This window comes from Hippopotamus amphibius, chromosome 9 (genome assembly GCF_030028045.1).
Source record: "Hippopotamus amphibius kiboko isolate mHipAmp2 chromosome 9, mHipAmp2.hap2, whole genome shotgun sequence".
NCBI lineage: Eukaryota > Metazoa > Chordata > Mammalia > Artiodactyla > Hippopotamidae > Hippopotamus > Hippopotamus amphibius.
The window spans coordinates 1,635,963-1,663,630 of record NC_080194.1 but is presented as its reverse complement, the minus strand read 5'-3'; the positions used below and the strand labels follow the sequence as shown (position 1 = coordinate 1,663,630).

Below are 27,668 nucleotides of genomic sequence, written 5' to 3'. Positions count from 1 at the left end.
AACCACACCACACCTCCCACCCAGTTCTCAGCCTCCATGCCCACTTCTTTATCACCCAGATGGGCAGATTTCCATCTCCGTTTTTATTGAAATATAAAAAGTGCAAAGGTGAAATACATGATTGGTGCCAAGGAAGTCATTAAGTGTGACTGTGGACACGTGATTCACAGTACATGTCCCCCCACCCCCGGGTAAAGACCAGTGGGGAAGGGACAGGAGAGAGACCGAATAGATCCACGAGGCTCCCCAGCAAACGGGGCTCTGAGCAACACCTGATACAAAGGAAGGCGAGACGCCGAAGCCTGGGCCTGGCCCGGAGACACAGGGGCGGACAGCAGCCACCCCAGGCCTCGGGAGTCCTGGGAAAAGGGCCCAGCGCGGCCAGGGCCCAGGCCACACCCGGCTCACAGACGGGGTGGGGCTGGTCCGGGAGGACCCCCACAGTACAGGCTCTGGCCAGGGCTGCAGGAAGGAGGTTCACCAGGAAGGGACAGCGGGGAAGAGGGCTATCCATCACCACCAGGGCCCAGGGGGAGGCTGCTAGACGTTCCCTGGCTGGGGCCCCTCGAACTCGCAAACTCTCCACCCGGCCCCTCCAGGAGTCCACACCCGGAGAAAAGAGCCACCACAGATCCTGAGGCACTGAGTCCCTCCTGGCCAGAACAGGGACCCGTGTGACTCCACAACAGACGTGGCTAAGGATCTGTGCAAGCGGGAGGGGAGGGGGGGGGAGGGGCCAGGGACGGTGCATCGCTGGTCTGACCAGACTCTAGGGGGCCGTGGGGGGTGACAGTGGGGTGTCTGTTCTGAATGGATGCTGGGACTCAGCCCTGCCATCCACGCTGCCAGTCCCGGCAGAACCAGGGGGTGAGGACACGCTGGGGGCAGCACCACCTGGGGAAGGCTGTGTGGAAGAGAAGGCAGACACAGGACTCCGGCCTGTCGGTCACTAGCTATGCAAGTACCAAAGGCTGAGCCACCAGAGGCGAGGACGGGAACAGTGTGCTCGCAACCAGGCCTTCCCCCAGACAGGGAGGAGTCTCGGCAGGCCAGCCCCAGCCAGCTCAGCCTTTCATTCCCCAGCCGTCAGGAAGGGGAGGACCAGCGCCAGCCACCAGCCCAGCCGGCAGTGATATCTGGCATCGCCCGCCGCCAGGGAAAGAGGCAGGAGAAAGCAGGGAAGCAGTTGCTGGGGCCCGTCCTCCTGCCTGACGAGCCAAGGCCAGCGCTGCAGGGCCTGGCAGGAGCCAGGGATCCAAGGAGGCAGTGAGACGTATAAGGCGAAGAAACACATCCTGTGGTTACAGCGAGGCCTCCAGGGCCAGTGAGGTGGGCTGGAGAGACGGAGCGGGGGGGGGGGGTGGGGGTGGGGGTGGGGGGGGGGCTGGCCCCTTGGCTGGCCCCAGCTTCTGTCTCCAGGGGGCTCACAGCCCCTTTCTGGGCAGGAGCCCTGAGCTCCCGTAAGGCTGAAGCCAGGAGGAAGTCCACACTGGGGCTCTCGGACAAAGGGGCAGGTGGAGCAGGGGCTGGGCTCAGAGCCCCTTGGAATCAGGGCCCGGAAACAACTCCCCCTGGTGGTCCAGGAGGAACTTCGTGAAGGTGTTGATGGGATTAATGGCCTTGAGGGTGATGGCAGCATCCCTGGCCCACAGCAGGTTCGGGCCGAAGACGACAGCCAGGTTAGTGTTGGTCATCTTGTTCTGGTCACAGAGGGCAGAAATCTGCGGAAGGAATCGGGGGGCTGCAGCAGGAGGCCACGGACACGGCCTCCCATGCCCGCCCACCACGCCCCGGAGCAGCAGCCATGGCTCCTCCTCCTCCCTCTCTCCTCCAGGTGAGTGGTAGAGGCCCAGGCCGACTCACCTGCACCAGGAAGGCAGTGAGGAAACGCAGCACCAGGTAGTTCTCCTCAGGCAGCGTCTGGAAGGCCTGCAGTGTCGCCTCCACTCTCTGGCTCTCATCAATGTCTACGAGGAGTGGGGACCCGGGTCACGGGGGCCCGTGGCTGGACGTGCTTGGGAAGCCTGGTCATGAGGCTCGAGGGATACCCCACCCAGACTTTCCGCGGAGGACAGGCCGAACCCGCCTGCTCTGCGTCAGGCGGGGGCGGGGGAGGGGCACTCACTGAGGAAGCCCACCACGTGGGAGTAGAGCTCAAAGGTGAGCAAGGGCTCAGGAAGCTCCCGGAGGAAGGTCTTGAGAATGACCGCTGGCAGGTGCAGCTCACTGTACTGGTCAAAGTCCACAGGCAGCCCTGGGGTGGGGGGGAGGGGAGGAAGGGTGTTGGAGGAGCGGGGCCGAGCCTGGGGACCAGCAGCCCCTCCAGACGCCCCCCAGCCTGACGTCACCCTGGGCCACAGCCGCCGCCTCCCCCTGAGCCGGGGGCACCTCTGGGGAGTGGGGCCCCCCGGCACACACCACAGTGACTCCGCGCCTCCAGCGGAACCTGAACCCAGGCTCCAGAAGCCTGGCCCGTGAAGAAGCAAGCCTGGGACAACCAGGCAGGAATGAGACCCATGTGATTATACCAAATGCCACAGAAGACACACACACACACACGACCTGTCCCACTCACCCATGTTGTACTTCTGCTGCACTTCTCGTACAACCTGGGTGTTGGCCGACCTCCGGAAAATCCCCTCAGTGGTGAGAGCTGGGAAAGGGGGGCCCTGGTGAGCCCCAGAGCTCCGGGGCGCCGTGCGGGCTCCCTCCCGGTCTGCGGCTCGGGGCTCCAGGCAGGGTCAGCCCCGCCCGGCAGCCTCCTGAGAGGAGGGGGCGCCCGGCAGGGACTCACCGTGGGCCCGCAGGTAGGCAACGGTCTCCCGCAGCACCAGCGGCACGGGCTCCTGCGCCGGGCTCTTCTCCCGGAGGCTGTGGGCACAAGGCAGTGACCGGGCCTGCAGCCCTCCTGGGCCCCAGGGTGCCAGCCCCACCCACCTCCTGCACACTCACTGCTGCAACGAGACCCCGAACTGCTGGTTGGGCAGGGGCGGCCGTGGCGGCATGGGCCTGGGGGCGGTCGCAGGGCTCTTCTGTGTGGATTTGAGGAAGTCATCATACCTGGGGAGCAGCGGGGGGAGTCAGGCCCCCTGCCTGGCTCTGCAGTCACCACGGCAGCGCTCGTTCGTCAGGCACCACCTCATTCAGCCCTCCCACTGACCCAGCTCTACCAGGAGCGAGGGAAGACTGGAAGAGGTTCAGTTACACGGCCTTCCCGTGGCAGACACAGGATCTGCACCTGCTCTCTCTGAGCCCACGTTCCGCCCCGGACCCACGACGTCTGCTTCCTCTGTGCATCCCGGGGCGCGCAGGCTGCGTCTCCCTTGGCCAGCAGAGCCCACCCCACAAACACGGTGCATGTGCACAGCCTGCCCGGTGGGCACGCACAGCCCCCCGCCCGCCTCGGCCTCACGTGAGCACTTGACGAGGGATCCCCAGTTGCTCCAGCTTCACGTGCTCGCTCAGCTCACTCAGGTAATTCACATAGAAGATCTTCTGCCCAAACTTGAAGCTGCCAATGGAAGAAAGGGCATGGGACCAGGGCGGCAGGCCTCCACCTTCCTCTCAGCGGCCCACCCGGATCAGACAGCGGCCGCGCCCCCAACGGGCCTGTCCCCAGGATGCCTGGCCGCCCTGGGGGTCCGCTTCACAGCTGAAGGGGGAGCGGGAGAGGCCAGCGCCCCCCCCCCCCGCCCACCGACCTGATGATGGGCTTAAACAGGATGAGCAGGGTCTTGATGAACATGGTGGGGTGCACGATGTACAGAGCCTTGATGTTCTTCTTGTACCTGCAGAGGCAGAACGGGGACTCAGGAGTGGGCGTGGCAGGAGCGGCACAGAGCGAGGCTCCTCGTGGACACTCACTGATCTGATAACTCACGGTAAGCCTTCGAGGTAAGTGCCACGGTGGCCCTCTTTTACAGATTAGGAAACAGGCTCAGAGAGCTTAAGCAACACGAAAGGTCACAGAGCGAGTAAGCAGAGAAACTGGGATGTACGCCCAGGCCATTCCAACTTGAGATTCTTTGTGTTGAGTTTACCCAGGCAGGGACACCCACCTTCCCCTGGCATGGAATACATTCCTGCCCAAGCAGAGGGCAGCCCAGATCCCGGCAGAGCTGCTGGCTCCCAGGCCCTGGCGCTGCCCCCAGGCCCCAACCCACTTGCGGTCAAACTCCCGGTAGGCGTCCCGGAGCCAGCTGAGGGAGGGCTTGTTGTCGCTGGTCAGGCCGTGGTGCAGGTACAGCAGCGTGTAATCGCTCTCCACATACTGATCCAGGGTGTGCTTCAGGTACCTGTAAGAGACAAGCCGCACTCAGGCCTGCCTCGTGCCCAAGTGGGTCCCCATTAAGATAGAGCCAGTGCCCAGGAACCCCCTCCTCCGGCCTCCGCCAGCCCCTGTTCTGCCCTGTCTATGCTGGCTGCGTAATCAGTCTCCATGTCATGGTGGAGAAGGAACGGGGCAGTGGCTGGGCTGGGTGGAGGAATGATCACACAAGAGCTCTCAGTTTTGAGCACTGACTGCAAGTCAGGAGCCCAGGACTCCAACTGGAGCCATCTCACACCCCTGCCGTGAAACTGGGAATAAGACTTCACTCACAGGAGTGCTCTCAGTCAACAGTAATGATGACAACCACCATCTATCAGTACTAAGCTTTCAATGTCTAGCAAGCACTTTGCCTACAGTATCTCATGCCTTCCTCATTATAACGGAGGCCGATACGATCCCCTTCTTAGGAGTGAGGGCAGTGAGGCTCAGAGAAGGCAAGTGTGTATCTGAGGTCACACAGCTTGTGGTGGAGCCTGGAGGTGCACTAACTGCAAGTTTGCCTTGTTGATCCCAGGACGACTCTGCCTCTTACACTCGCAGCTGGCTGGGAGCACTGTGCCCACGGAAGGCGGCCAGGGTGGGCAGAGGGTCCCCTCCCTTCTTCAGACACTGGACGTCCCGTGGACCAAACATCCACACCTCAAGTTCCCTATGCTCACAACACAATACCTACCACCCAACACAAACACACACACAGGTGTGGGGCCCACCTGGGTGGGCAAGGAGGAAGGGAAAGAACAGAATGAACATGAATTCCAGAAAGGGAGAGGAGCCCCGTGGAAAACCCTCTTTCTGGTTGGCCAGCAGCTCCCAGGCCCTGGCAGGAACACCACTCCAGGCTGGGAGGCTGGGCAGGCAGGAATGCTAAGGGCTTCCAAGGGGAGGAGGGGAAGGAGGGAAGGAGCCTGCGAAAGTGCCCAAGGAAGTGACTAAGTGGCCCAGACATAACCTGACCTAACCCAGAGAGAGTAAGCTAAACACGGGTCCAGGGTGCGGGCTGGGGCGGCACTGGCGGGCATGTGAGGGGTCTAGCGCTGGATTTACCATCTGGATCCCCGTCACTGTCGCTGCAGTAATTTACCCCTTACGCTCCTCGAGCACTCTGCAGTTTGCAAAGAGCTGTCACATAAAAAGATGGCATTTTGCAACTGCAAAACAGCAAAAGTTAGGGACTTCCCTAGCAGTCTAGCAGTTAAGATTCTGTGCTTCCCCTGCAGGGGACAGGGGTTCAATCCCTGGGTGGGGAACTAAGACCCCGCATGCCATGCAGTGAGGCCCCCCCCAAAATAAAAATAAATAAATAAATGAAATAGCGAAGGTTGTAATGAGAACACACTCATCCTTTGACGTACATTATGGCTTTTTGGAGGCCAATAAAGTGACGTTTATCAGAAACTACGAAATGTCCATACTCTTTGACCTGACAGAAGAATGGAGGTTCCCCCAAGGAGAATCAGAGATGGATGAACAGAAATGTTTTTGTAAAAGGCTGTACATTATAGCTTGTTTCGTAGTGGGAGGAGGAAATGAGCAGCAAATAAGTGTCCAAGAAAGGGAGTTGGTTAAATAAATCACAGGACATCTATAAATAGAACACCTCACAGGCTGTTTCTGCAGAGAGAATCAATCTGTGAAGCTGGATGTGAGCACAGTGGTTACCCTTTAGGGTAGTGACTAGAAGAGCAGAGGGACGTCTGTGGGTGTGGACGACATGGGTATATTTAGTTTTTGAAAGTCCATCAAGTGGTATACATGATGTGCTCACTGTTCTGGACGCGTATATTTATGTCAATAACACTTTTTTTAAAGGATGTCCTTGAAGAATGTTTAATACTCAGAAGATAAAAGCATTATGTAAGATACAAAACTGACTACAGAGTTCTGTACATGTTATAGAAAAAATCAGGAAAGGAACACACTAAAATGGTAACAGTGGTTTTCTCTCTGGGTGGGGGTGTATGGGAGACTGTGTATGGCTGTCTATTTTTTCTTAATAGCTATCTACATCTTTCTCAACTCTTGAAACTTGTGATACTTTACAAATGGACAGAATGGCATTTCATGTACATTTTCTTACCCACGCCAACGCTGTGGGGCGGGCCCAAGTCTTATCTTTATAGGGCTCAGGAGAGCCCCGAGCCTAAGCACACAGCTCGTAAGAGGCGGAGCTGACGTTTGATGGGTCTCCTGCATCCAAGCTTCAGGCACTTTCTGTGTCAACCCCCCCAGATCCCGCTGGACAGCTGGAAAAGCCAAGTCTGAGATAATCTGACTGAACACAAGAGGACAGGACGGATGCCTGATGAAAGCGCCTCCCTGCCGGGCCGGTCGGGGCGGGGAGATCCTGCTGGGAAGGAATGGAGGACGGACAGGATGGATGGCAGAGGGCGTCCCGAAGGCAGACGAAGCAGTGGGGGGGGGATGGACCTCCCTCAGCACGCTGTCTCCTGAAAACTGCTTTCCCATCTCCCTCCTCTGACTTCCTCCCCCTCGGACCATCATCTGGCCAGGAGTCTGTCACCTGCCTTGCCAGACACTATGATGATAAAACCAGAAAGGAGGGCGTGGGACTCAGCCACCCTCAGGCTGGGCTCCTCGGCCTGTCTCCGGCTGGCCCACGGGACGGGCCTGGACGAGGCCCTGCCTGCCTGCCTGCCGGCGGAGGAGCCGCGGGAGGAGGGCTCAGCAGACCCGAGAGGGAGCGTCCACACGGGGCGGGCAGACTCGGGCCTGGCCCTGCCTCAGGACGGCGGACGCTGCCCTCACGCCCACCCCTCCCGCTGCTGTAGCCCTGGACGGTCCCCGACCCCACACCAGCCCCTCCACACACACAACCATTCAGGACCCGTCAGAGCGGGTAAGGGCGGGGCAGACGTTGTCAACTGCAGGGCGTGCTTTAAAGCGGTCGGGAAAGGAGCGCGAGGGGAACACGGCGCACACGCCGAGGAGCCTCGCGGCGGCGGGGGGCCGTTCCAGCTCTGCCTCGAGGACAGGGGGCCCAGCCCTGGCCTGGCGGGGGCTCAGCCACCAGCACGGATCAGGACAGAGTCTGTCCGACCCCTGCTTTCAATCAGCCTTCGGACGTGCACCGGGAGTCCTACACCAACCAGAGTTATGACGTGTCCTTGGCTGTTAGAACCTGGATAGCTACAGAATTCACGGGCACCAGATCTGGCACAAAATAACACACGTAAATGATGAACAACCGCAACTGCCTCAGAAGCACCCTATCCTTATCATAGCCCGTCCTCACATTTGGATGGTATTTTACTTTTCAAAGCGTTTCACACGCAGTATCTCACTCCTGTGAGGAACGAAGGCTATATTATTATCCCCTGAGAAAAGGGAAGAAAAAGGGGCTTAAAGAGATGCAGACACTTGCCAAGGTCACACAGATGGTTTCTAGGACTAGAAACCAGGTCTGACTCCTAACCCAGTGCTCCCAGTGTAGAATGGCGCCTTCAGGAGAAGAGGGGAGGCCTTGAAGGAGGTGGCTTGGTACCCCTGGGCAGGAAGGGACAGGAAGGAAGTAGTGGGGATCTGGGCAAGGGTCCCGTCACTTCCCCATGGGTACTCACCCCAGGAGCTTGCTGTGGTCCAGCTGGTGGCTCGGGGGCATTCGGCAGGCACTAAACACAATGATCTTCCGCCCGTACTTGTCATCTCCTAGGTGCGGAGAAAGATGGAGCACAGCGGGTGAACGCAGGCCAAGAGAAGTCGGGGGGGAGCTAAAAGGGGCCAGGCCTGGAGACTGTGCCAATTTAGCACTGGGGCCAGAGTGGCCCACGCGGACAGACCTCTGGGCAGCTGCCTGCACCCAAGGGTGTGTCTGCTTGCACTCAAGGGCGTGTTGCTGAAGAAAGAGGGACAGCTGCTCTCAGGGCTACAGAACTGGGGCACAAAAAAATAACATGACTTTTTTTTTTTTTTTTAATTTTATTTATTTATTTATTATTTTTGGGGGGTACACCAAGTTCAATCCACATGACTTTTTAAAAAGTCATGCCTTGTGGAAACAACCCAAATGTCCATCAATGGATGGGTGGATAAAGAAAATGTGGTGTATCTGTGCAATGGACTATTGGCTATAAAAAGGAATAAGTACCGATGCACGCTGCGTTGTGAATGAACCTTGAAAACATGACGCTAAGTGAAAGCAGCTGGACATAAAAGGCTACACACTGCTTGGTTCCTTTTATATGAGCTATATAGGCAGATCTGCAGCAACAGAAAGTAAATTAGTGCTGGGAGGGAGGGAGGATAGGGATTGATGCTTATGGTTATGGTTACGGGTGAAACTATGGATGAGATGGATGAGATGATGGAACTACACGGAGGTGGTGGTGGTTCCACGTTGTGAATGTACTAAACACTGCTGAAGTATACACTTTAAAATGGTTAATTTTGTTATGTAAATTTTACCATAACTAAGAAAACAGAAAGCCACACCCACCAAAGCAACTGTTATCTTGCCACACATCATCTTAAAACTCCGCAAATTATTCCAGAAGCACCTCCTCTGAGCGGCCTGTACTTGAAAAACTTCTTGAAGCTACTTTCTCAGGAAGCCTGAGGCCACCAAAGAAATCCGTCTGATTACTTCAGGCACGTCTTGTTACTGACTGCTAACGACACTTTCCGACTTCACTGCCACAATTATTTGCCACAGTTCAGTGACCTCTGGACATTGCTAAAAATCATTCCTTTCTCATTAAGGATATTCTAAAGAACATGGAGTTCAGAGGAGTTTGTAATGCTTTGGGAAGGTGCTCATTTGAGTGTAATCACTGAGGGATGTCTGTCCAAAACAAGTGCCCATTTCATGGTCTGACCACCTGGCTTCGTCACGAAGCTGGGAGTTCCTGAGACATGTGCTACAGCCCCGCGAGGTGAGATGCTCTTCCAGGGTCTGTGTGGACCAGGGACCCCAAGCAAAGCTCGATGGGGACAAGGCCTGGTCCCCACTCCCCCATGTCCCAGGGCCCTTCCCTCCATCTGTACCCTCACGCCTTTCCAGAGTCACCAGACCAAACTTGCCTAATCCCCGCTGCTTCAGAGGCAAATAAAAAGACCACTTACACCCACACAGTCTGTCCTTCTGCCTCTGAGGATGAAGGGATTCCCCAACACCTTGCTGGGTTTCTTCTCCATGTTGCAGAAACCATGACCTTGATGATCCTTCTTGGTCAGTGACTTACCCCAGCACTCGGTGCTTTTCCAGAGTGGTTGTCAAGGCTCTGACCCTCTTCTCAAGGGCTGGGCAAGACTCAGTGGAGGGGCTGAGGAAGGCTTCTGGAACGTGGGCAGCATGGCCCCAGTCCCTGCTGGGGGCCTAGCCCGCTGCTTTGGCCTGAGCTAGCGCCTCACTCCCAGCAGTCTGACTACTGTGTCCAGCCTCTGGATCAACCCCTCCAACGATCCCATCTCCACCCAGAACACTGCCTAGCTTCTGTTGGCCCGAAAGGTCCTAGCCAGGACCCTCCAAGAATTTCCCGGGTCAGGGTCTGAGGCCTGGCCCACCAAGCCCAGAGAGAGGCTCCGTTCTCCGTTCTAAACTGCCCCAGCATCTAGCCTGAGAGAATTAGCAACACCTACCTGCCCTTGACTTTCCTGCCTTGACTCCTCCTTTCCTCCCGACGCCCACCGCCAGCTGTGCAAGAGCCCCTTAGACAGGCTCACAGGACTCTCCAGGCTTGCCCTGCAGCCCGCGGGCTCACACTGTGCACTTTCAGCCTCTCAACCCAGCCTGCAGCCGGCGGCTTTAGCCCGTCTCTCACGCCAGACTTCCTCTAGGCCAGTCTGCTCCCCTCGGCTAGACGACCTCCTTCGAAGGCTCATCCCAGGCATAATCTCCCAGAAGCCCGTGTCCTCTCCTCCGTCCCCCAGGTGGCTTAGCTGTGCCTTTTCATCCCTCCCAGCACGAACCGTCACCCGCCTCTGTCACAACACTTTGACTCTCCTGTGTAACTATTTGTGTGTCTGTCTCCTTTAGTGGCTGTGAGCAGCTCAAAGACAGGGGCTGTCTCGTCCATCTTTGAATGTCTAGTGCTGGTCCAGAGTCCAGCAACGTGGCAGGTATTCAGAAAATGCTGGCAGCCTGTCACAGGTCAGCGTCACACAGTATGCGCAGTTCTATTTCTGAGTTCGCTCACAATGATATCTGGCTTCTGAGACTGCTTTAGATAGTTTTCCAAAGCCTGGGGCAGAATTTCTCCAGACGTAGCAAGCAGAGAACCCTCTGCAAGTGTGTCTGAGGGGGAGACGGCGCAGCTCGTCCCGCAGCAGGTCTGTACTGAAGGACCAGGTGTCACCTGCTCTCCTTCACACCCTGGCCCAGATTCTGAGGTGCTGGGCTCCTTGCAGGCCAGCGGGGGGTGGCTCTGCTGCCTGCTCTGACTGCCTTCCCACAGGCTCTGACACAGGAAGAGCAGGCTGGCAGGGGGCAGTGTGAGAGGTTAGACTAGCCAGCACCCCCTCACGTACAATCTGGAGCTTGAGAAACCCCTGGGCCTCCTACTACGAGCCTGCTAGGCGGGGGACATCATCTGTCTGCTCCCCTCTGAGCAGAGGAAATGCCCAGGGTGCAGGGGAGAATGCCGGGAGGAGCATGGAGGGTTCTCAAAGATTCTCTTCGTCGCTGCCCTCCAACAGTAAGGCAGCCCTCAGTGGCCAGCAGATTTGAGGACTTAGGCAGGGAAGAAAGTCTGAGGTCACAAGGCTCTGGGATTTAAAGAGCTGGTTTAACTGGTGAAGCAAGCAACTGAGGTGAGGGGCCAGAGGCCTGTGGTTCCACTGCTCAGCTGCCCCAGCACCTTGTAAATGGGAAACTGGGTTCCCAGCCAGGGTTCCATCGGTGGGCATCCACCAATGTCATGATGTGATATGAAAAATATTACAAGCACATGCATGTGCTTTCTGGGGGAGAGGTCCTCACCTTTCATATTCTCAAGAGGACTCCTGACCAGTTTCAAGAACCACTTCACTGGACTGTACACTCCTTAAAGGACAGAATGTGGCTTTTTCCTCGATGAATCCTCAGTGCTGACTACTGGGCTTACTCCCAGAGCAGGTGTTTTATAAATGCATGCCAAGTGAAGTCAGGATGGGAACGGGAGACAAAGGAGGAGGCTCAGAGAGGGAATGGACGGCAAGACTCCCAGATCAGCAAGGAACGAGACATGGGCAACCCCAGGACCTAGCCCCTGCCCTTTCCTCCCTGGAGTGAAATCCTGTTGCCCAAGTCCTTGGGTGGCTCGGGCATTTGCCAGCAGGCAGGGTGCCTGCTCCTATAAAAGGCATGTGTAAAAAGGCCTGGGAGTCCCCTCCTGATCTCAGACATGAACAGATTTCTACCCTGGAGACCGAAGGGAAAGAAGGAGTTGGCAGCACCGGTGTCTCCAGAGCGCTGAGACAGAGGGCTCAAGGTGGAGACAGAGCGCTTGCAGAAAGCACCAGGAGCAGACCAGCCACCTGCGAGTGAAAGCTCTGCAAGCCCCAGACACCCGTCAGGAGCTTCCCGGGGCGGCTGCGAGTGAATCAGCACCAGCAGTCATTCTGGGACCCAGCAGACCAGCAGACCAGCCCTCCCCCACAGCATGAGAGCCCGGCGACCAAGGCGGTGGGAGGTGGGCGCTGGCGCACACCTGTTAGCATGCTACCTCGTCAGGAATCCTGCAAGCCGGTTGATATCATTGTTGCTACCTTGAAATCTACTATTGGTAGTTAGAAATTGCAAATGGTACAAATAACACAAATAGTAGCCTTTTCTTTTTTTCCTTTCTGGAGGGCCAGCTGTTAAACATTTACCAGCACACCACTGGAAGGAACCCACAGGGACAGTCCAGTTTGACCGTGGAGCATGACAGCCACTGCCAGCAAGGAGAACAGAGGCTGCAGAGGCGTCGGGGACATAACCCGTCCTCCCTTTCAACACGGGCTCTTTCTCTGGTTTCCAAACCCAGGAAACGGGCCCCCCAGGATGTCACCATAGGCTCATCAAACAACCCTTGCTCTGTCAGTGCCAATCCAAACTCTTCTCGGTAGTCAGAGAGGCACACACGGGGGGACACCCCACCAGAGCAGCCCTGAGCCAGCACGCAGGCCAGGCCATTGCTTACAGCCAGCCCCACGACCCCCATGGACAAGAAAGACCCCTCTCTGCCCTGCAGCTCCTTTCTTCTGGGGCTCTGGATGTGTCCCCGCACAGCCCCTACCCTGTCAAACCTCCCAGAAACCATCTGCTATTTCCAGTTCTCAAGGACCGCCAGCTCCCAGCTCCCTGGAGCGGGGCTGCAATTAGGCTGGCCCCACTTGGCCTCCCTCGAGAGCCCTTCTTGATCCACAGCCCAGAGAGGCCAAGCACAGAGAGCCAGGAACACACCTACCTGGCTGGGCCCCCTCAGGCTCATCACACCCTGGAGAAGCAGAAACATGTTGCAGCTCTGCTCACAGGGCTCACCTGGTGGGGGCGCGGGCAGTCTCCCCTGTCCTGCCTTGTGACTTGGCCACATGAGCCAGGAGGATGTCAGGAGAGAGACTCCTTCACGTCAGACATCCCCACGCCCCAATCAGTCCATCTCTGGGGTTGAGGAGAGGAAGTTCTGAACCTTCAGGTGACTCTCCTGTGCTCAGGGCAGGACCAGGCCAAAAAAGAACTCTCAGCCTTGCTTCCGTAGTGGTGAGAGAGGTCACAGCCAAGTCCTCCAACCCAGACCAGGACAAGCATCAGGAACACAGATGCTGAGGAAACACCCGGACATTAGGGACAACGCTCTCAACTGCCCCATCCCTCCCTGAGCCCAGCACTCCCTGCTACTCCCCTATGGCCGAATGCCTCCAGGGCCCCCTCAGCCAGCACCACACAGGGCTCTGGGGCCACATGCCACCTGAGTCCCCTGGCCCACCCCAGGCCTCAGAGCAGGGCCGTGCTGTCATCCTTGCTTACAGCTGAAGAAAAGACAAAGGATCCTGCAATTCCAATTTCCTCCTCCAGCAGCAGGACCCTAAGGGCAGAAACGGGGTCACTGACATCTCTGCCACCTCCCTGGCTCCTGGGGTCTTTTGGGTCCTGCATTATGAACAGGAGGGTGGGAGCTCCCGGAGGCCAAGACCCAAGGGGGCCTCCGCACCCATGCTTAGCAGGGTAGCACATCTGCGGGGAACCGGGTGCTCCAGGAGCCACGTGGTCCCTAACTTCCGGAAGGAGCCTCTGCCGTTGCAGACTGCCCTGCAGGCGGGCTTTGCCGGAGGGACGGGCACCTCCCTGCTCCCCCGGAACGGAGGGGTAGAAAAGCTGGCCCGAGGGCAAAGGAAAGGGAGGCGAACGAACACTTATTCGGGGCCAACTATGCTCTGGCTGTGGCTAGGCCCTGACGTTCACGCAGCAGTCATCCTCTCAGCAACCCTGCGAGGAAGAAACGAGCTCAGAGAGCAGAGCTGGAAATAAGACCCAGGGCCCTCGCCGTGCCTCCCACACGCCACCTGCCCGTGGAGACGACGAGGGCACAGGTCAGGATGTGGCTGCAGGTGAACAGACCAAGCGGCCGCCACAATCAAGTCTGTTTTTAAAGAATGGTACCGGGAGCCTCAAGAGCCCCAGGGTCCGGGTCAGACCTGCCCCCTCCCCGCAGCCCCCTCCGCTAAGGCAGGAGCGCAGGCTGTGAGGTGAAAGGCGCAAGGCTGGGTGTGCTCACCTGCCACCTCCACAATCTGGTGCCGGGCGATGTCATAGTAAGGGTCGTCCCACTTCAGGTGTGTGACAGGTTCTGGGGAGCTGCTTTTGGAGTCATCTGAGGAACACAGCGACCAGGGCATCATGGGGGGGCTGGTACCACGCCCCCTGAGATTCCTGCTCTCTGGCCCTCCGCCCAGTAAGGCTGGTGCTCCCAGCCCCACCCTGGGGCTGGTCTGTCTGCCCCCATCCTGTCCTCCTGGGGTCTTCCTTCCACCGGAAGGGGGTCGCCCCTTCTAAGGCGCCCGCGGCTGCTGAGACCCAGCCATGCCCACCTGACTTGGGAAAGTCGGGCATTTCGTCTGAGGGCCAGTTCTTCTCATCGATGGAGGCCAGCTTCAGCTGGTTCAGAGACTGGCTGGTGTCATCCAAGGTCACGTCATCCTGAAGCTCTGAGAGTGGATCCATGGCCAAGCCTCTTCCCCACAGCTTCACGCTGCAGAACCTGGAGAGAAGCCTGGGAGCCAGGAGGGAGTTGTCAGGTCAGTGACACTCTTTTCACCCATAACTTCAACAGCAAGGCCTTCTGCTCCCACTCTTTCTTCCTACAAGCTCCCTGTCCCTGTCCCTCAACATTGCTCATCCTTGCCAAGAGCTGCATGGAGCGCCTCGCTTTCCCTGCACCACAGTTTTCTGGCATGTTGCCAGAAAAGGCAGCTGGGGCAGAGGATGGCACAGCTCCGTGACTGCCTTCAGCTCCTCCAGCTGGCTAGGGAAGAGCCGTGCCAGGCCCTGCACTGCCCACTGCCCAGCTGGTTCAGTCGTGCAGTCCCAGCTGCAGAGGATCGAGGGCCATGCTCTGCTCCTCCAGGGTCATAGGGCACAGAAGCTTCCCAGGCCCCAGCAGTTATGTGGAAGAGATATTGCAAGAGTCTAAGGGGCTTCCCTGGTGGCGAAGTGGTTAAGAATCCTCCTGCCAATGCAGGGGACACACGTTCGATCCCTGGTCCGGGAAGATCCCACATGCTGCAGAGCAACGAAGCCCGTGTGCCACAACTACTGAGCCCATGTGCCATAACTACAGAAGCCCGGGTGCTTAGAGCCCGTGCTCCACAAGGAGAGAAGCCACTGCAATGAGAAGCCTGCACACTGCAACGAAGAGTAGCCCCTGCTCGCCACAACTAGAGAAAGCCCGCATGCAGCAACAAAGACCAAAAATAAATAAATCAATTAATTAAAAAAAAAAAAAAGAATCTAAGGAGCACAGGGCTGCTCCAAACCCCTGCCTGGAAAAGGTCATTAAAGGTCAGCTGTGGCCCTGGCTACTCCATCCCTCACTCCTGGCCCAGGGAAGAGGAGGTGGCCAAAGACCATAAGACCTGAGAAAAAAGGCCGTGGCCAAGGGGCGCACCTGGGTTTGCCCCATGACAGGAACAGGAGCAGGAAGTGGAACCCCCTGCCCGTCACTGCTGATGATCTGCAGGCTTCTGGGGGCTCCCGAGCCCACGCTACTCTGTGGGGAGCTCCTGACACTCGTTTGAAAGCGGGAAAGATCAAGAGACCACCTTAAGGACTGGGGGGCACAGGCAGGTAAGGAGGAAGCCCATGACACCCAGAGTGCGGAGATGCAGGAGGTGGAAAACGGAACAGCAGCTGTCGCATGCAGGGAGGGAGAGGAGCCAACTCTGAAACTGGGTTTGCCCAGGTCTGGGGTCTGGCCTTAAGGATGTGGCTGAGTGCAGCCTGGAGGTGGCACCTTCTGCCCTCAGCCCCAACTGGAAGCCGATCCCTCTCCCTTCACCAGCTCACTGTATGTGTGAGGGAGGGGAGTTTCAATTCGACCCACTCATCCAACCCCGAACAGGCTGCTCTAAGTCCACTGCATTCCTGGAGCCCCAAAAATTGACATATATGGTCAGAGAATCAGCAGGGCAGATAAGGAGTGCAGACAAGACCCAGGCGGGTAGGGAGAAGAGGGGAGAACCGTGGGCCCAGATCCAGACCACCTCAGACTGATGTGGCAACCTCCTGCACACATCACAGCAGAGACTCTGGATGGCAAACCGCAGCAGCTCCCTGCTTACTTACGTAGCAACAACCTAGCAACAACTACCCTGTTACCAGGGCAACCACACCGATTCAGTGGCAAAAGCTGTTTGAAGCTCCTGAGCCAAAACTGGGCCACCACACAGCAAAAAGAAAAAAAAACAAAAAACAAAAAAACCCCACCAAAAACTCAAAAAACTTTTTTTTCTTCCTCTTCCTCTTCTCTGGCCTTATCTGCTGCCCTTAGTCACTGCTCACCATCAAAATACAAGTCCCTTCCAACAAACAGAGAAAGATGTGCTCTCTTATTTGGGAATGCACTTCTCCCAGTCAGTGCTGCTGTCCTCACCCCAGCCCCCCATTCTGTTTCAACCCTCCAAGGCAAGCAACTCTCAGTCTTGAGGAATCCACCCCTGATTCAGCTATAAGCTCCTCCCCACATTCAACCAGGAGACTGTGAGGGCTCCCCCAAAGAGGCCCCCAGCCAGGTAACGGACAGACGTCCGCTCACAGTAACCCTCTCCAGGCCTGAGCCTTCTCTCCACCCCTTCTGTCTGGTTACTGCCCAGACACCAAGAGCTCCTTCAGCCCTGCCCGCAGCTGTTCCACAGAAATCTTTCTGCACACAGCAGGTGCTCGGTGCAGCGGAAACACATGGGATGAGACACGTGGGGAGCTGGGGTATAGTCCTGACTGAGTCACAAAGATGCTGAGCAAGTCCTTTTCCTACCTAGGCCTAAATTTCCACATCCACAGAAGTGAAGGCTCCTCCCAGAAATATCATTCTCCAGCGTTCCAAAATACTTGTGCTGAAGCGAACAAAGGGATTAGAAGGAACAGCTGGGAAATGAAGTATGTGTGAGGGAGGGAGAGGGAGACGACTGGAACCCCACCTCTTCCAGTAACTCTTCTATTTTGTCCGCTCTTCCAGAACTGACCCCTCCCCCACCCCATAAGCTCCTTTTCCAGCACAACTAATCACAGTTGCTTCCACCTCCCAGCCAGCCTGGCCTCCCTCACTACCCTCCAACCCACAGCTGTTGCCCGCTGTGAGCCCAGAAGCTCAGTTCCCATTCTGTGGGAGGGAGAGGGCAGCCAGCACAGGGCGATTCTAACCTCAAGTCGTGGAAATGGAGTATCCTGGCTGCCTAAGGCTCCTGTCACAAGTCCTCCTCCGCTCTGCAAAATATGCCTTCCTCTCAGATTAGTTTTTCCCTTCTCGGTTGGTAAAATGTCTACCTTTACAAAAATCTTCAAGAATCACTTTAGGCAGAAGTATTAACCTTTGCGAAGTCACAGAGCTCTCTGAAATTCTGGAGAAATCTGTGGACTTTCTCCCTAAGAAACATCAGCACATGCATGAAATCGTGCATGAAAGTTTAAAGGATTCACAGGCCCTCTTAGAATTCCTGTTTAAGAAACAGTGACCGACTCAAAATTACATCTGGCACAGATACACCCTCAGTCATTTGTTGAGTGACTGAACAAATCAATTTGTATCCTAAGAGGAAAAGAGAACCAACCACCATGAACTGGATACAAATTATCTTTTCACAACAGCATCAGTGAGGTATGTACTACTAAACCCATTTTACAGTTTGAGAAGCCCAGGACCAGAAAAAATAAGCAAATTGCTTAGGGTCATACAGAAAAGTCAAGATTTTAATCCATGTCTACCTCACGGTGGTCGCTTGGTGCAGGACAATCCCTCAGCACTTCTCTAATGGACTGTCACTCATGTGATTCTCAAAGTTCTACAAAAGGGCAAAGCAAGGCCTCTCCCCTAATCTCCTCCGTGGACAACTGAAATAACTTGAAATCGTATTCTCCGGCGTTGGGATCGCGCTCCTAGTGGGGGCTCCAGAACTGTGAAAATGCCAACCCCACAATACAGCAGCGAGACTTTCCACTGCAATCACATGTGTCTGCAGCTTCATGGTTTACAAAACCTGGACCGGGTGCAGTTATTCCATCTCACAGATTAAGAAGCAGATGTGAAAGCGCGGCCGGGTTAAGTGTCAAAGGTGGACTACTCCCCCCGGCCTTCTTGGTCTCCGTGCTTCCCCAGATGGGACCAGGGAGACTTCCCCTTCCCACGAGCTTGCTCGGCGGCAGCGGCGAGGAGGCCAGCAGGAGCCGCAGGGAAGTGAGGTCCCCTCCCTCGGCAGCCCCGCCGCGCGAAGGCCAGGTTCCCAGGCCCGACTTCACCCTCGCTCGCTCCCTCGGTTCCTCCCGGATCCTCCCCACGCGGACCCCATCCCTTCGGAAGACCCGGCCAGTCCCGTTCCTTCCCCCGCCTCCCCCCAGAGCGACCCCGCGCCCCGGAGCTCACCGTGGCGGGGCGCCGCTCCCTCAGCCACGCCTGTCAAAGATCGGCAAACATCCGGCTCCGCGGCTCTCACGGGAACCGCCCGCTCGCGGGCTCTCGGCTCCCCGGCCACTTCCGCCACACCTCCCACCCACTTCCGGCCCGCCGCGCGCTCCAGGCGGGGCCTCCCGGGAGCCCCGCCCACTTCCTTGCGCGCCCGTCCCGAGCGGGACCGTGTAACCGTCCGACTCGTCCCGCCCAGAAGGGAGCCCCTGGAACGATTAGTTCCTCTTGGTCGGATACTCGAATCCCTGGTGGACCTCGGGAATTCTCAACTCGCATTGTCCTCGGACGGAGACTGGCCTCACCAGTACTTCCAAACTCCCGGTCCTGTGCACCAGTGAGGCCTGGCTCCTACGATTCTTTCCTGAGGAAATTTGGAAGTCAAGGACTGTTTCCGGGGGGAGCTGAGAAGGCAACGCTCACTTCCGCCGGAGGGAGGTTTTCTGACCCGGGATGGAGGAGGCGCAGGAGCTGCTCTTGGAGAGGGAGAGCCTGCGGTTGGGTGAGCGACCTGCTGTGTCTCAGACCCTCTGCCCTGGCTTAGATACGCCTGACGTTCTCTGGTCAGCTCTTCCCCCCCGAGCCTGGCATCCTCCTCCGGTGCCCTCAGAACCTCTACAGGCTTCTTAGGAGCCCTCAGACCGCCTCAGGCCTTTCCGGGGCCCCCTTAGAGCTCTTGTAGATCCCTCAGAGTCCTGAGGCCCAGCTGGACCTCGGGTGCCCTGCCTCGCCTTCCCCCACCCCACGACCTCCTGGGCCGCTTCCCCACCGTCTTCCGCTCTCCCTGCAGCTCCCGACCCACGCCTGGGCCCGGACTCGGGATGGAGCCCTTCCAGAGACGGCTGTGCACAGGGACTCCGAGACTTCTCGCCCCGACCGACCCGAGGCATCCTCGCTCTGGAGAGCCTCCCGCGGGGCTTGGCCCTTGGCCCCTCACTCACCGAGGAACAGCGCTTGGGGGTCTGGTGTGTCGGGGAACCCTTGCAGCCGGGACTGCGCTGGGGGCCACTGGAAGAGGAGCTTGTCTCCGAGCAGAAGGGTGATGGAGTGAAAACAAAGCAGAAGGAGGTATTGACGGATAGGCCGTCTCCTCTCCGTGATTGAAAATGTTGATCAGACGTCTCCGGATAGCTCTCCAGTTTGTTAGAAGATGCAGGATATTTCAAGAGCTAGGAGATGGTTTATGCCCCTTCTCTCGGGGACTGCCTCTTCCCCTCACTTGTAGCTAAGGAGGTGCAAAAAGTTGTTAAAATGTTGATTAGTAGATGGGACTTCCCTGGCGGTCCAGTGATTAAGACTGCTAGTGGTCGGGGAGCTCAGATCCCACACGCTGCATGGCGTGGCCAAAAAAGAAAAAAAAAAAAGTGTGGATTAGTAGAGTGTCAGCAGTGTCGAAAGTCAAGAGCAAAGGTTTTGGAATTAAAAAGCCATGTGATCAAATCCCAGCTTTGTGATATAGCTAGTTAGATGGCATGCTTCATTTAACTCATAGGTAAAAGAAAGGAATGGCTGTTTCCTTTCTTTTAATTTTCCAGGGTTATTTGGAGCAAAAGATGAAACAGCACAGGGAAAGCATTTCATTGCTTTAAGCCCTGAAAACAAAACTTAAAGTTGACGTATCTTTTACTGTTTTTTCCTTTTGGTACTCACTGAAAGGCAGTAATATGTTCAATTTAGTAATTCTCCACACCTTGGGAGGGAGGTGAACAGACAATTGTTTTGGCCTTTATTGAATGAAAACTCAAACAACATAGTCCTGTAGAGCAGACCCGAGACCATTAACCTTCCAGGAGCTTCATCTTAGATCTGTCTCAGGAGAGGTTACATCAGGGCTTCTTTGTTGTTTGTTTGGTTCTGGTCCCCTCAGACATATGGGAGAAGGATTTTTGTTGGTTTATTTCAGGATGTGTCGCTAGGCCCGTGGGAAGACGTGTGTGCTTGTGAGCAGAGCTCAGGCTGGACTAGGTAAGTTACAGGAGAGTATGTAGTGAAGCTGCTCCTTTGAGACTTTCCACTGTGGCATGGGATGGAACCGGAAGCTGACTGTAACTCCCACCCAGGGATCTTTTGCAGGGAGTGTTCCAAAGGCATGGGATCCTTTAGGACTCAGATTGCCCAGGAGCCAGGGCTTTCAGGGAGGGCCGCTTGAAGGGGATCTCGAGCTAGCTCCTGTTCTGCTTTGCAGTTTTGTGCAGCGGGGCAGGCTGGAGGGTGAGGGAAACGTGGCCCCAGTGCGAATCAGCGAGAGGCTCCACCTGGAGGTGTACCGGGTCGTGCTGCCAGGTTTTGAGCTGCTGATGTGGCCCCAGCCTCCCTCCGAGGGCCTGAGCCCCACCCAGCCCAGCCTAGAGGAGGAGGCATCTTTGACTGTGGTGACAGAAGTGGAGTCTGCTGTACGACAGGAAGTGGCCTCCCCCGGAGAGGATGCAGCAGAACCTTGCCCAGGTATGTGTCAGGTAAATTATCACGAAAATAACCTGTTGATAAGACAAAGCAAAGCTTATGGTGTAAGACGATAAAGGAGAGCAGTAGCTTTTTTGAGGGGGCAGGGCAAAGCCTGGATATTTATCGAAACTTTGAAGTCTGGTATAAGGTGGGTTTTCATTGTGGCATGGGGGTGGGGCTTGATCAGGATTGGGTAAGCATCATGACATAATAGTTTGAGACTCGTGGACGCTGCCAAGCTAGAATGTTCAGGTAAGAGGTCAAAGAATTTAGGGATCTAAACTGTCATTTGATGCTTTTTATTGAAGAGTAATGGGTCTTTTCCTTGGAATGAACAATATAGTTGACCTTTGAACAACATGGGGGTTGGGGCACTGACCCTCCAGACAGTCGAAAATCTGAGTATAACTGACGGTTGACACTCCACATCCAAGATTCCGTATCCATGGTTCTGCGTTTATGGATTCAGCCACCCTTGATCATGTAGTGCTGTGGTATTTACTGTGGAAACAAATCCACGTATAAGTGGACCTGTGCCGTTCAAACCTGTGCTGTTCAGGGGTCAGCTGTATAGACATTTGCAAGTTTTATCTTCCTGAGTTAAGTTTCTGGGAATAGTAAGGTCACATGGATGAAGATGGCAAGCTATGTATAAGGTTTCCAATTTTCCTATGTTTTTTCTGTCTGGGCTGGGGATGGGGGTTCCTTATTTTCAAATGAGCTAAAGTGAGGAGGCGGTGGTCTCAACACGTCCTAAGTGCATGTCTCCAGAGGGAGAATGAGGGCACTCTGGGATGGCCTTGCTCTAGGAATTATCCAGATGTCTAGCACACTGTGGTTCCCAGGAGAGCCTCCCCAGAAGGCACCTGAGACTGAACATAAAGATGGACAGGGTGTGTGGCTCATGTTCCAGGGAGGAGATTGGTGTCATCGCTCCCACTGCAGTACAGGGGCTGAGGAGGAGAAGACACATCTTCCTGTAATTTCCTGGTGAGACCACATGACCGCCTGCTACAGTCTCTCCTAAGCCCAGTACTCCACTCTTGCCTTGCAGATCCTGGTCACCAGTCATCTCCCAACATCCAGGTAGAGAGTATGGTGAACCCTAGACTTAAACCCCAAACCCAGGACCAAGTTTCCAAGGAAAGCCAACCACTCAGCCCATTGCCTCAGGATGGCAGTGTGGACGAGGAGGACCTAGCCCAGACCGAGATGTCCCCTGAACCTCAGAGCAGCTCTGCCCCCCAGCAGGGCCTTAAGAGCAGTGAGGCCAGTTCCTCATCTCCTGCCAGGGGCCCACAGCTGCGTGCTTACCTGCTCAAGAAGTTGTGTAGCCCCAGTGATCAACGCCTACCCAGAGCCAAGACCTCAGAGCCCCGGGCCCGGCAGACTAGAGAGCAGCAGCAGCCTGGCTTCCCCGCATGCTCACGGAGCCCCCCTGGCCCGGCGGGAGGCTCCCCACAACAGGGGCGACGGTACCGCTGTGGGGAGTGTGGCAAGGCCTTCCTGCAGCTGTGCCATCTGAAGAAGCACGCGTTCGTACACACGGGCCACAAGCCCTTTCTTTGCACCGAGTGTGGCAAGAGCTACAGCTCAGAGGAGAGCTTCAGAGCCCACGTGCTGGGCCACCGCGGGGTGCGGCCCTTCCCCTGCCCGCAGTGCGACAAGGCCTACGGCACTCGGCGAGACCTCAGGGAGCACCAGGTGGTACATTCGGGTGCCCGGCCCTTCACGTGCGACCAGTGCGGCAAGGCCTTCGCCCGCCGGCCCTCCCTGCGGCTGCATCGCAAGACGCACCAGGTGCCGGCGGCCCCCACCCCGTGCCCTTGCCCGGTGTGCGGGCGGCCCCTGGCCAACCAGGGCTCCCTGCGGAACCACATGCGGCTGCACACAGGCGAGAAGCCCTTCCCGTGCCCCCACTGCGGCCGGGCGTTCCGCCAGCGGGGCAGCCTGCGCGGGCACCTGCGGCTGCACACCGGGGAGCGCCCGCACCGCTGCCCGCACTGCGCAGCCGCCTTCCCCCAGCCGTCCGAGCTGCGTCGCCACCTCATCTCCCACACGGGGGAGGCCCACCTGTGCCCTGTGTGCGGGAAGGCCCTGCGGGACCCGCACACGCTGCGTGCTCACGAGCGCCTGCACTCGGGGGAGAGGCCCTTCTCGTGCCCACAGTGCGGCCGTGCGTACACGCTGGCCACCAAGCTGAGGCGCCACCTCAAATCCCACCTGGCCGACAGGCCCCACCGCTGCCCCACCTGTGGCATGGGCTACACGCTCCTCCAGAGCCTCAGGCGGCACCAGCTCAGCCACCAGCCCGGGGCACGCTCCAGCCCACCCCGTGTGCCGCCTGCCGCTTCTGAGCCCACTGTCGTGCTCCTGCAGACCGAGCCAGAGCTGCCGGATGCAGGCAGCGAACAGGGCCGCTCCCCGGCCCGGGATTTCTTCGAAGTCACCATCTCTGAGAGCCAGGACAAGTGCTTTGTGGTGCCCGAGGAGCCAGGTCCTGCCCCCAGCCTGGTGCTCATCCATAAGGACGTGGGCTTCAGCACCTGGGCAGAAGTGGTGGCGCTGGAGACGGGCATCTGACACCTTCGCCTCCCCAGCAGAGCTCTGTGTAACGACTGGCGCTGCTGAGCTGGGGTGTCTGGATCTTTCTCTTCGGGTTCCCTGATAGAGGCCAGTCTGTAAGAAGCAGGTCAGGGACTTCCCTTCCTGCCTGTGGACAACCACATTGTTTCCTAAGACTCTTCATAAAGTAAACCACTTCTAGATGTAAGATGTTTTTTTCAACTTCCGGTAGAGCTTGTTCTGCCTGCCTCCCTAGGAACTCCTCAGGGTGCTTGTTCTTTAAACACTGCAGACGTGACCCTGCCCAGCGAGGTCGCGGGCAGCAGTACTGCCCTGCCAGGGGGCTTAGTGCTGGGATAGCCATTCCCATCCAGCTCCCGGAGGGACAGGCGCTTCTGTTTGGAACCAAACGGAATGACTTTTGAGGGTTGAAAGGCCGGAGAGACTCAGCTCACTCGTCTGTAAGTCAGGCAGTAGGTTATTTTGACAGCTTTTCACACGACCTAAGGGCTGTGAGGTTGGTTTCATTCCGTGCTGAAGGACACCAGACTCACTGGAGGTGGCTAGGGCCAGGTCTGCACCCTCCTGTGTATCTGGCCAAAGGCAGCCCTGTTGAGGGAAGGAGCGAGAAGTGAACATGTGTTTTGCATCAGCTGCGGGCCCGGCCTGCCGGAGGTGCTGGGGCCGGACGCAGCTGTGAACAGGACAGAGGCAGCGCCCCTTCCGGAGCTGTCTGCAAGGGCAGAGAACAACAGGAGTTCAGAGAGGGGCGCTCCCCGGTGCTGTGGATGCGTTTAATGGGACGGGTTAACTTGGGGGCATCAGGGCACGTGTTGCCAAGGAATAATAATAATAAACAGCCTTTGTTGTGGGCCAGTCCTCTGTGTGAATTCACGTATATCATCTTCATGAGAATCCTGTGAGGTAGTTATGAGGAAACTGAGGAACAGAGAGCTTAAAGTGTTCTGTCCAAGGTGACAGAGCTGAGATTCAAACCTGCGTAGTCTAGCACTGGAGTAAGGCTCTCTACCTCCGTGCTCTACTGTCCCACATTTCACCTGCAACTTGGTGGATGAATGGGTGTCGGGGAAGGTGGGGTGTGGGGAGCTGCATGTGAAAAAGCCAGTGGTGAGAGCCTGGGGGTGTGAGCCACTGACACCAGTGTGGCTGCAGCAGAGAAGGAAGGGGTGGGGCGGGCAGGCCACACAGGCCTTGCTTCAGGAGTCTGGACTTTATTCTCAGGACATTGAGGGGCTCTTTGAAGGGTTTTGAGCAGGGAAATGATATGATCAGACTTATGTTTGAAGAGACCACTGGAGAAGATGAGTGGTAAATCAGGTCGCTGGGAGCAGCTGGTAGCAGTGGAAATTCAGTCATTCACCCAACGAACACTGAGCACTTCCTGTGTGCTGTAGGGGTATAAGAGTAAGTCTCCACTCTCGTGTAGTTACACTCTATTGTGGAAAGAGCCAGTAAACACATACTTCTCAGATGCTGGTAGATGCAGTGAAGAAAAGTGATGCAGGGAGAGGTTGGAGTGGAGAGTGTGATCTTACAGAGGGTGGTCAGGGAAGGCCTCCAGAAACGTGACCGGGACCTGAACTATGGGGAGGGGTGAGCCAGGCTGACGTCTGCAGAAGGCACTGGCTTCCAGGCACAAGGGACCGTACCGGCAGAGCCCAGCAAGTTCAAGCAAGAGCAAGGAGCAGAGCGGCCAGGGCGGAGCGTGGAAGGAGGTGAGGGCAGAGGCTGTGGCGAGGGCTTTGGGTGGACACGTTCTCTGGGGGGTGGGAGTGACCAAATTCAAAGACTGAGGGAGAGAGAGCGAGCTGGCTCCTCAAGCTAGGGAGCCCTGGGGTGGGAGCAGGACAGCTGTGATTCTGGCTGGGGGTGGGTTGAGCTGAGGTGCCTGCGGGAGAGGTTTCAAGTGAGCCGTGCGCCATGGGCACAGCAGTGTGGGCAGAGAGGGGAGGCTCCTCAGGAGGGACAATCATCCAGTGAAACAGGAAACCCTGCAGCACGTGAGTCGCAGGAGCTGATGGAAGAGCATCTCAACAAGGAAGACGAGGGCAGCGACGTCCGTTGCTGTTGAGAAGGTTGGAATGTGCAGAAGTTGCTGGTGAGCTGAGTGAGGGCAGGTGGAAGCCGGACTGCATTGCTTTGAGGAGGGGGAGGACAGAGAGACAACATGCGCTCTTGTTCCATCCTCCTGTCCTGCAAGCTGGGTGTTGTGCCGCCCGTTTCACAGGTGGGGAAACTAAGGTTCAGACCACACAGTAAACAGCAGAGCCAGGATTGCGACGGGGCGTGTCCTCTGGCTTCCCTGCACTCGTTCACGGTGCCTTAAGCAGCACCGTGTCTCCTGCTTTGCTACTGACTTTAACTCACCCCCCCACCCAGTCTGAATAACTTCTTGGCAAATCGTCCTTCTGAAATTGTCCAAGGAGAGGGAGGACAGCAGGAGACGGTGACGACCTGTGGAGAGAAAGGCCACACCATCCAAAGCCTGAAACAGCTGCTAATACTAGTTTTGAGTCAGCCAACCCCCTGACCAGTCAGCCTGGTAGATCCTACCCTTCCAGCTCCAGTGTCAGGTGGGTCATTCCAACTCAGGTGGCCTGTCACCTGTGTCTGCCCAGTGTTGTCAGGTAACCTGGGGACACACCCATCGCTTGGAATTGAACTGAGCAGGGAAGTGGCTGGGAGGCCTCTCAACTCCCCCAGCACCATCCTCAGGCCAAAACCTGGGTATGTGCCCCCCTTGGCCACGTGCCCACACAGACAGGGAACTCCTCTCCCCGAGACTGTCCCTGGTGTTGCAGAGCAGTGTCACATCAAAGCCAACAAATTCAAGGCACCTGGTTTGGGCGCCTCTGCTCAGCCAAGGCCCGTGGCTTGAAGTGCGAATGGGCATCGGAGAGCATCGTCCAGCTTCCTCACATTACAGGTGTGAAAACAGAGGCCGGGAGAGAAGTCACCTACCAAGGCATGAGACGGTGAACAGCAGAACCGGGACAGGGCCCAGGTCTTCTGAAACCCCTGTTAGTGCCCTTCCAGTGCAAACAAAATGCAGTGACAGTTCTTAAAAACACTGATCATTGGAATTTTTTTTTTTCATTGAGAAAATGTCCCACCCCCCCATCAAAATAATTCTGTGTGTTTATGATGTTGGAAGCCCCTTGTTCCCTACTTCTTTCCTCCCTCCCCTGATGGTCACTTTGAACTGTTTGGTGCACGAAGCACCGAATTCGAATGCTGCTTCTTGCTGTGGAGCAAAGTTGCATTGAAAATGTTGCCGGACGCCTTTTCACAGACGCAAATTTAAACACAGGGTGAGGTGACTTCCCTGGAGGTCCAGTGGTTAAGACTCTGTGCTTCCATTGAGGGGGCGCGGGTTTGATCCCTGGTCGGGAAACTAGGGTCCCGCATGCTGCATGGCGAGGCCAAAAGCACACAAAAAAACCCTGCAACGTGTATAGCTGCTGAGCCAAATGTCAGAAAGTACAGGAGATAAAGGAGATTTTATTCTGATTTGCAGCTTTATGAGTGTGGAAAAATCTTTCAAGAGAATAAAATTTGATTCACATTTAGGGGCCTTCAAACAATGCAGAGCATCATGGGCTAGACACGTTCAGGCGTGGGTCGCGGCTCTGGCCACACCAGCTGCAGGCACTCAGGCAAGGTCTCCATGCCTCAGCTTCCTTACACGGACGATGGGGATAGCTGTGGTGCCTGCCTCAGCAGCGCTACACCCCTGGCACATGGCGAGCAGCTCAGTTGCAGCTTGTTCTTAACAGTATTGGAGTCAGCCCTCTCGGAAGACAAGCAAGGTTGAGGTGCGTGTTGCCTGCAGGTAGTGCTTATGTGGGCAGGTCCGCATCACTCACAGTAGTTTTGTACTTTGGGTGCATGTCCTCTGGGTGTACAGTAGTTCCCCCCTTGGTTCCGCTTTCTGTGGTTTACCTGCCGTCCACCGCCATCCAAAAATATTAAATGGAAAATTCCAGAAATAAACTCAAGCATAAAATTTAAGTTGTGCACTCACTCTGAGTAGCACAATGAAATCTCTCGCCATGCCACCCACGTGAACCATCCCTTTGTCCAGTGTATCCACACTGTGTAGGCTACCTGCCCGTTAGTATAGTATGTGTAGGGTTCAGTACCATCCACGGTCTCAGGCATCCACGGGGGGTCTTGGAACGTATGCCCTGTGGATAAGTACGTGAGCACTTCATAGTACG

At 56.6% G+C, this 27,668-nt stretch overlaps 2 protein-coding genes across 4 annotated transcripts; one reads left to right on the top strand and one right to left on the bottom strand.

Moving 5' to 3' along the window:
• Positions 1-64: 64 nt before the first annotated feature.
• ARHGAP1 (Rho GTPase activating protein 1) lies at positions 65-18,494 on the bottom strand. Of its 3 annotated transcripts, XM_057749192.1 has the most exons (14): positions 14,023-14,118; positions 13,524-13,733; positions 13,275-13,332; positions 12,789-13,069; positions 7,909-7,996; positions 4,164-4,295; positions 3,702-3,788; positions 3,413-3,511; positions 2,953-3,060; positions 2,795-2,871; positions 2,576-2,653; positions 2,126-2,254; positions 1,864-1,967; positions 65-1,721 (listed from the first exon to the last, which is right to left on the bottom strand). In XM_057749192.1, exons 4-14 carry the CDS (start codon positions 12,838-12,840, stop codon positions 1,533-1,535), a joined length of 1,143 nt encoding a protein of 380 aa, XP_057605175.1. In that variant the 5' UTR covers positions 12,841-13,069; positions 13,275-13,332; positions 13,524-13,733; positions 14,023-14,118; the 3' UTR covers positions 65-1,532. The 3 variants fall into 3 exon arrangements, with proteins under 3 accessions (XP_057605175.1, XP_057605174.1, XP_057605176.1); XM_057749191.1 differs by lacking the exons at positions 12,789-13,069; positions 13,275-13,332; positions 13,524-13,733 and adding exons at positions 14,336-14,517; positions 18,379-18,494; XM_057749193.1 differs by lacking the exon at positions 13,275-13,332.
• A 179-nt stretch (positions 18,495-18,673) lies between these two features.
• On the top strand, positions 18,674-23,493 carry ZNF408 (zinc finger protein 408). The gene is made up of 5 exons (XM_057748968.1): positions 18,674-18,919; positions 19,208-19,485; positions 20,321-20,382; positions 20,603-20,862; positions 21,917-23,493. The coding sequence occupies exons 1-5, from the start codon at positions 18,871-18,873 to the stop codon at positions 23,443-23,445; spliced, it is 2,178 nt and encodes a 725-aa protein (XP_057604951.1). The 5' UTR covers positions 18,674-18,870; the 3' UTR covers positions 23,446-23,493.
• The last annotated feature ends 4,175 nt before the right edge of the window (positions 23,494-27,668 follow it).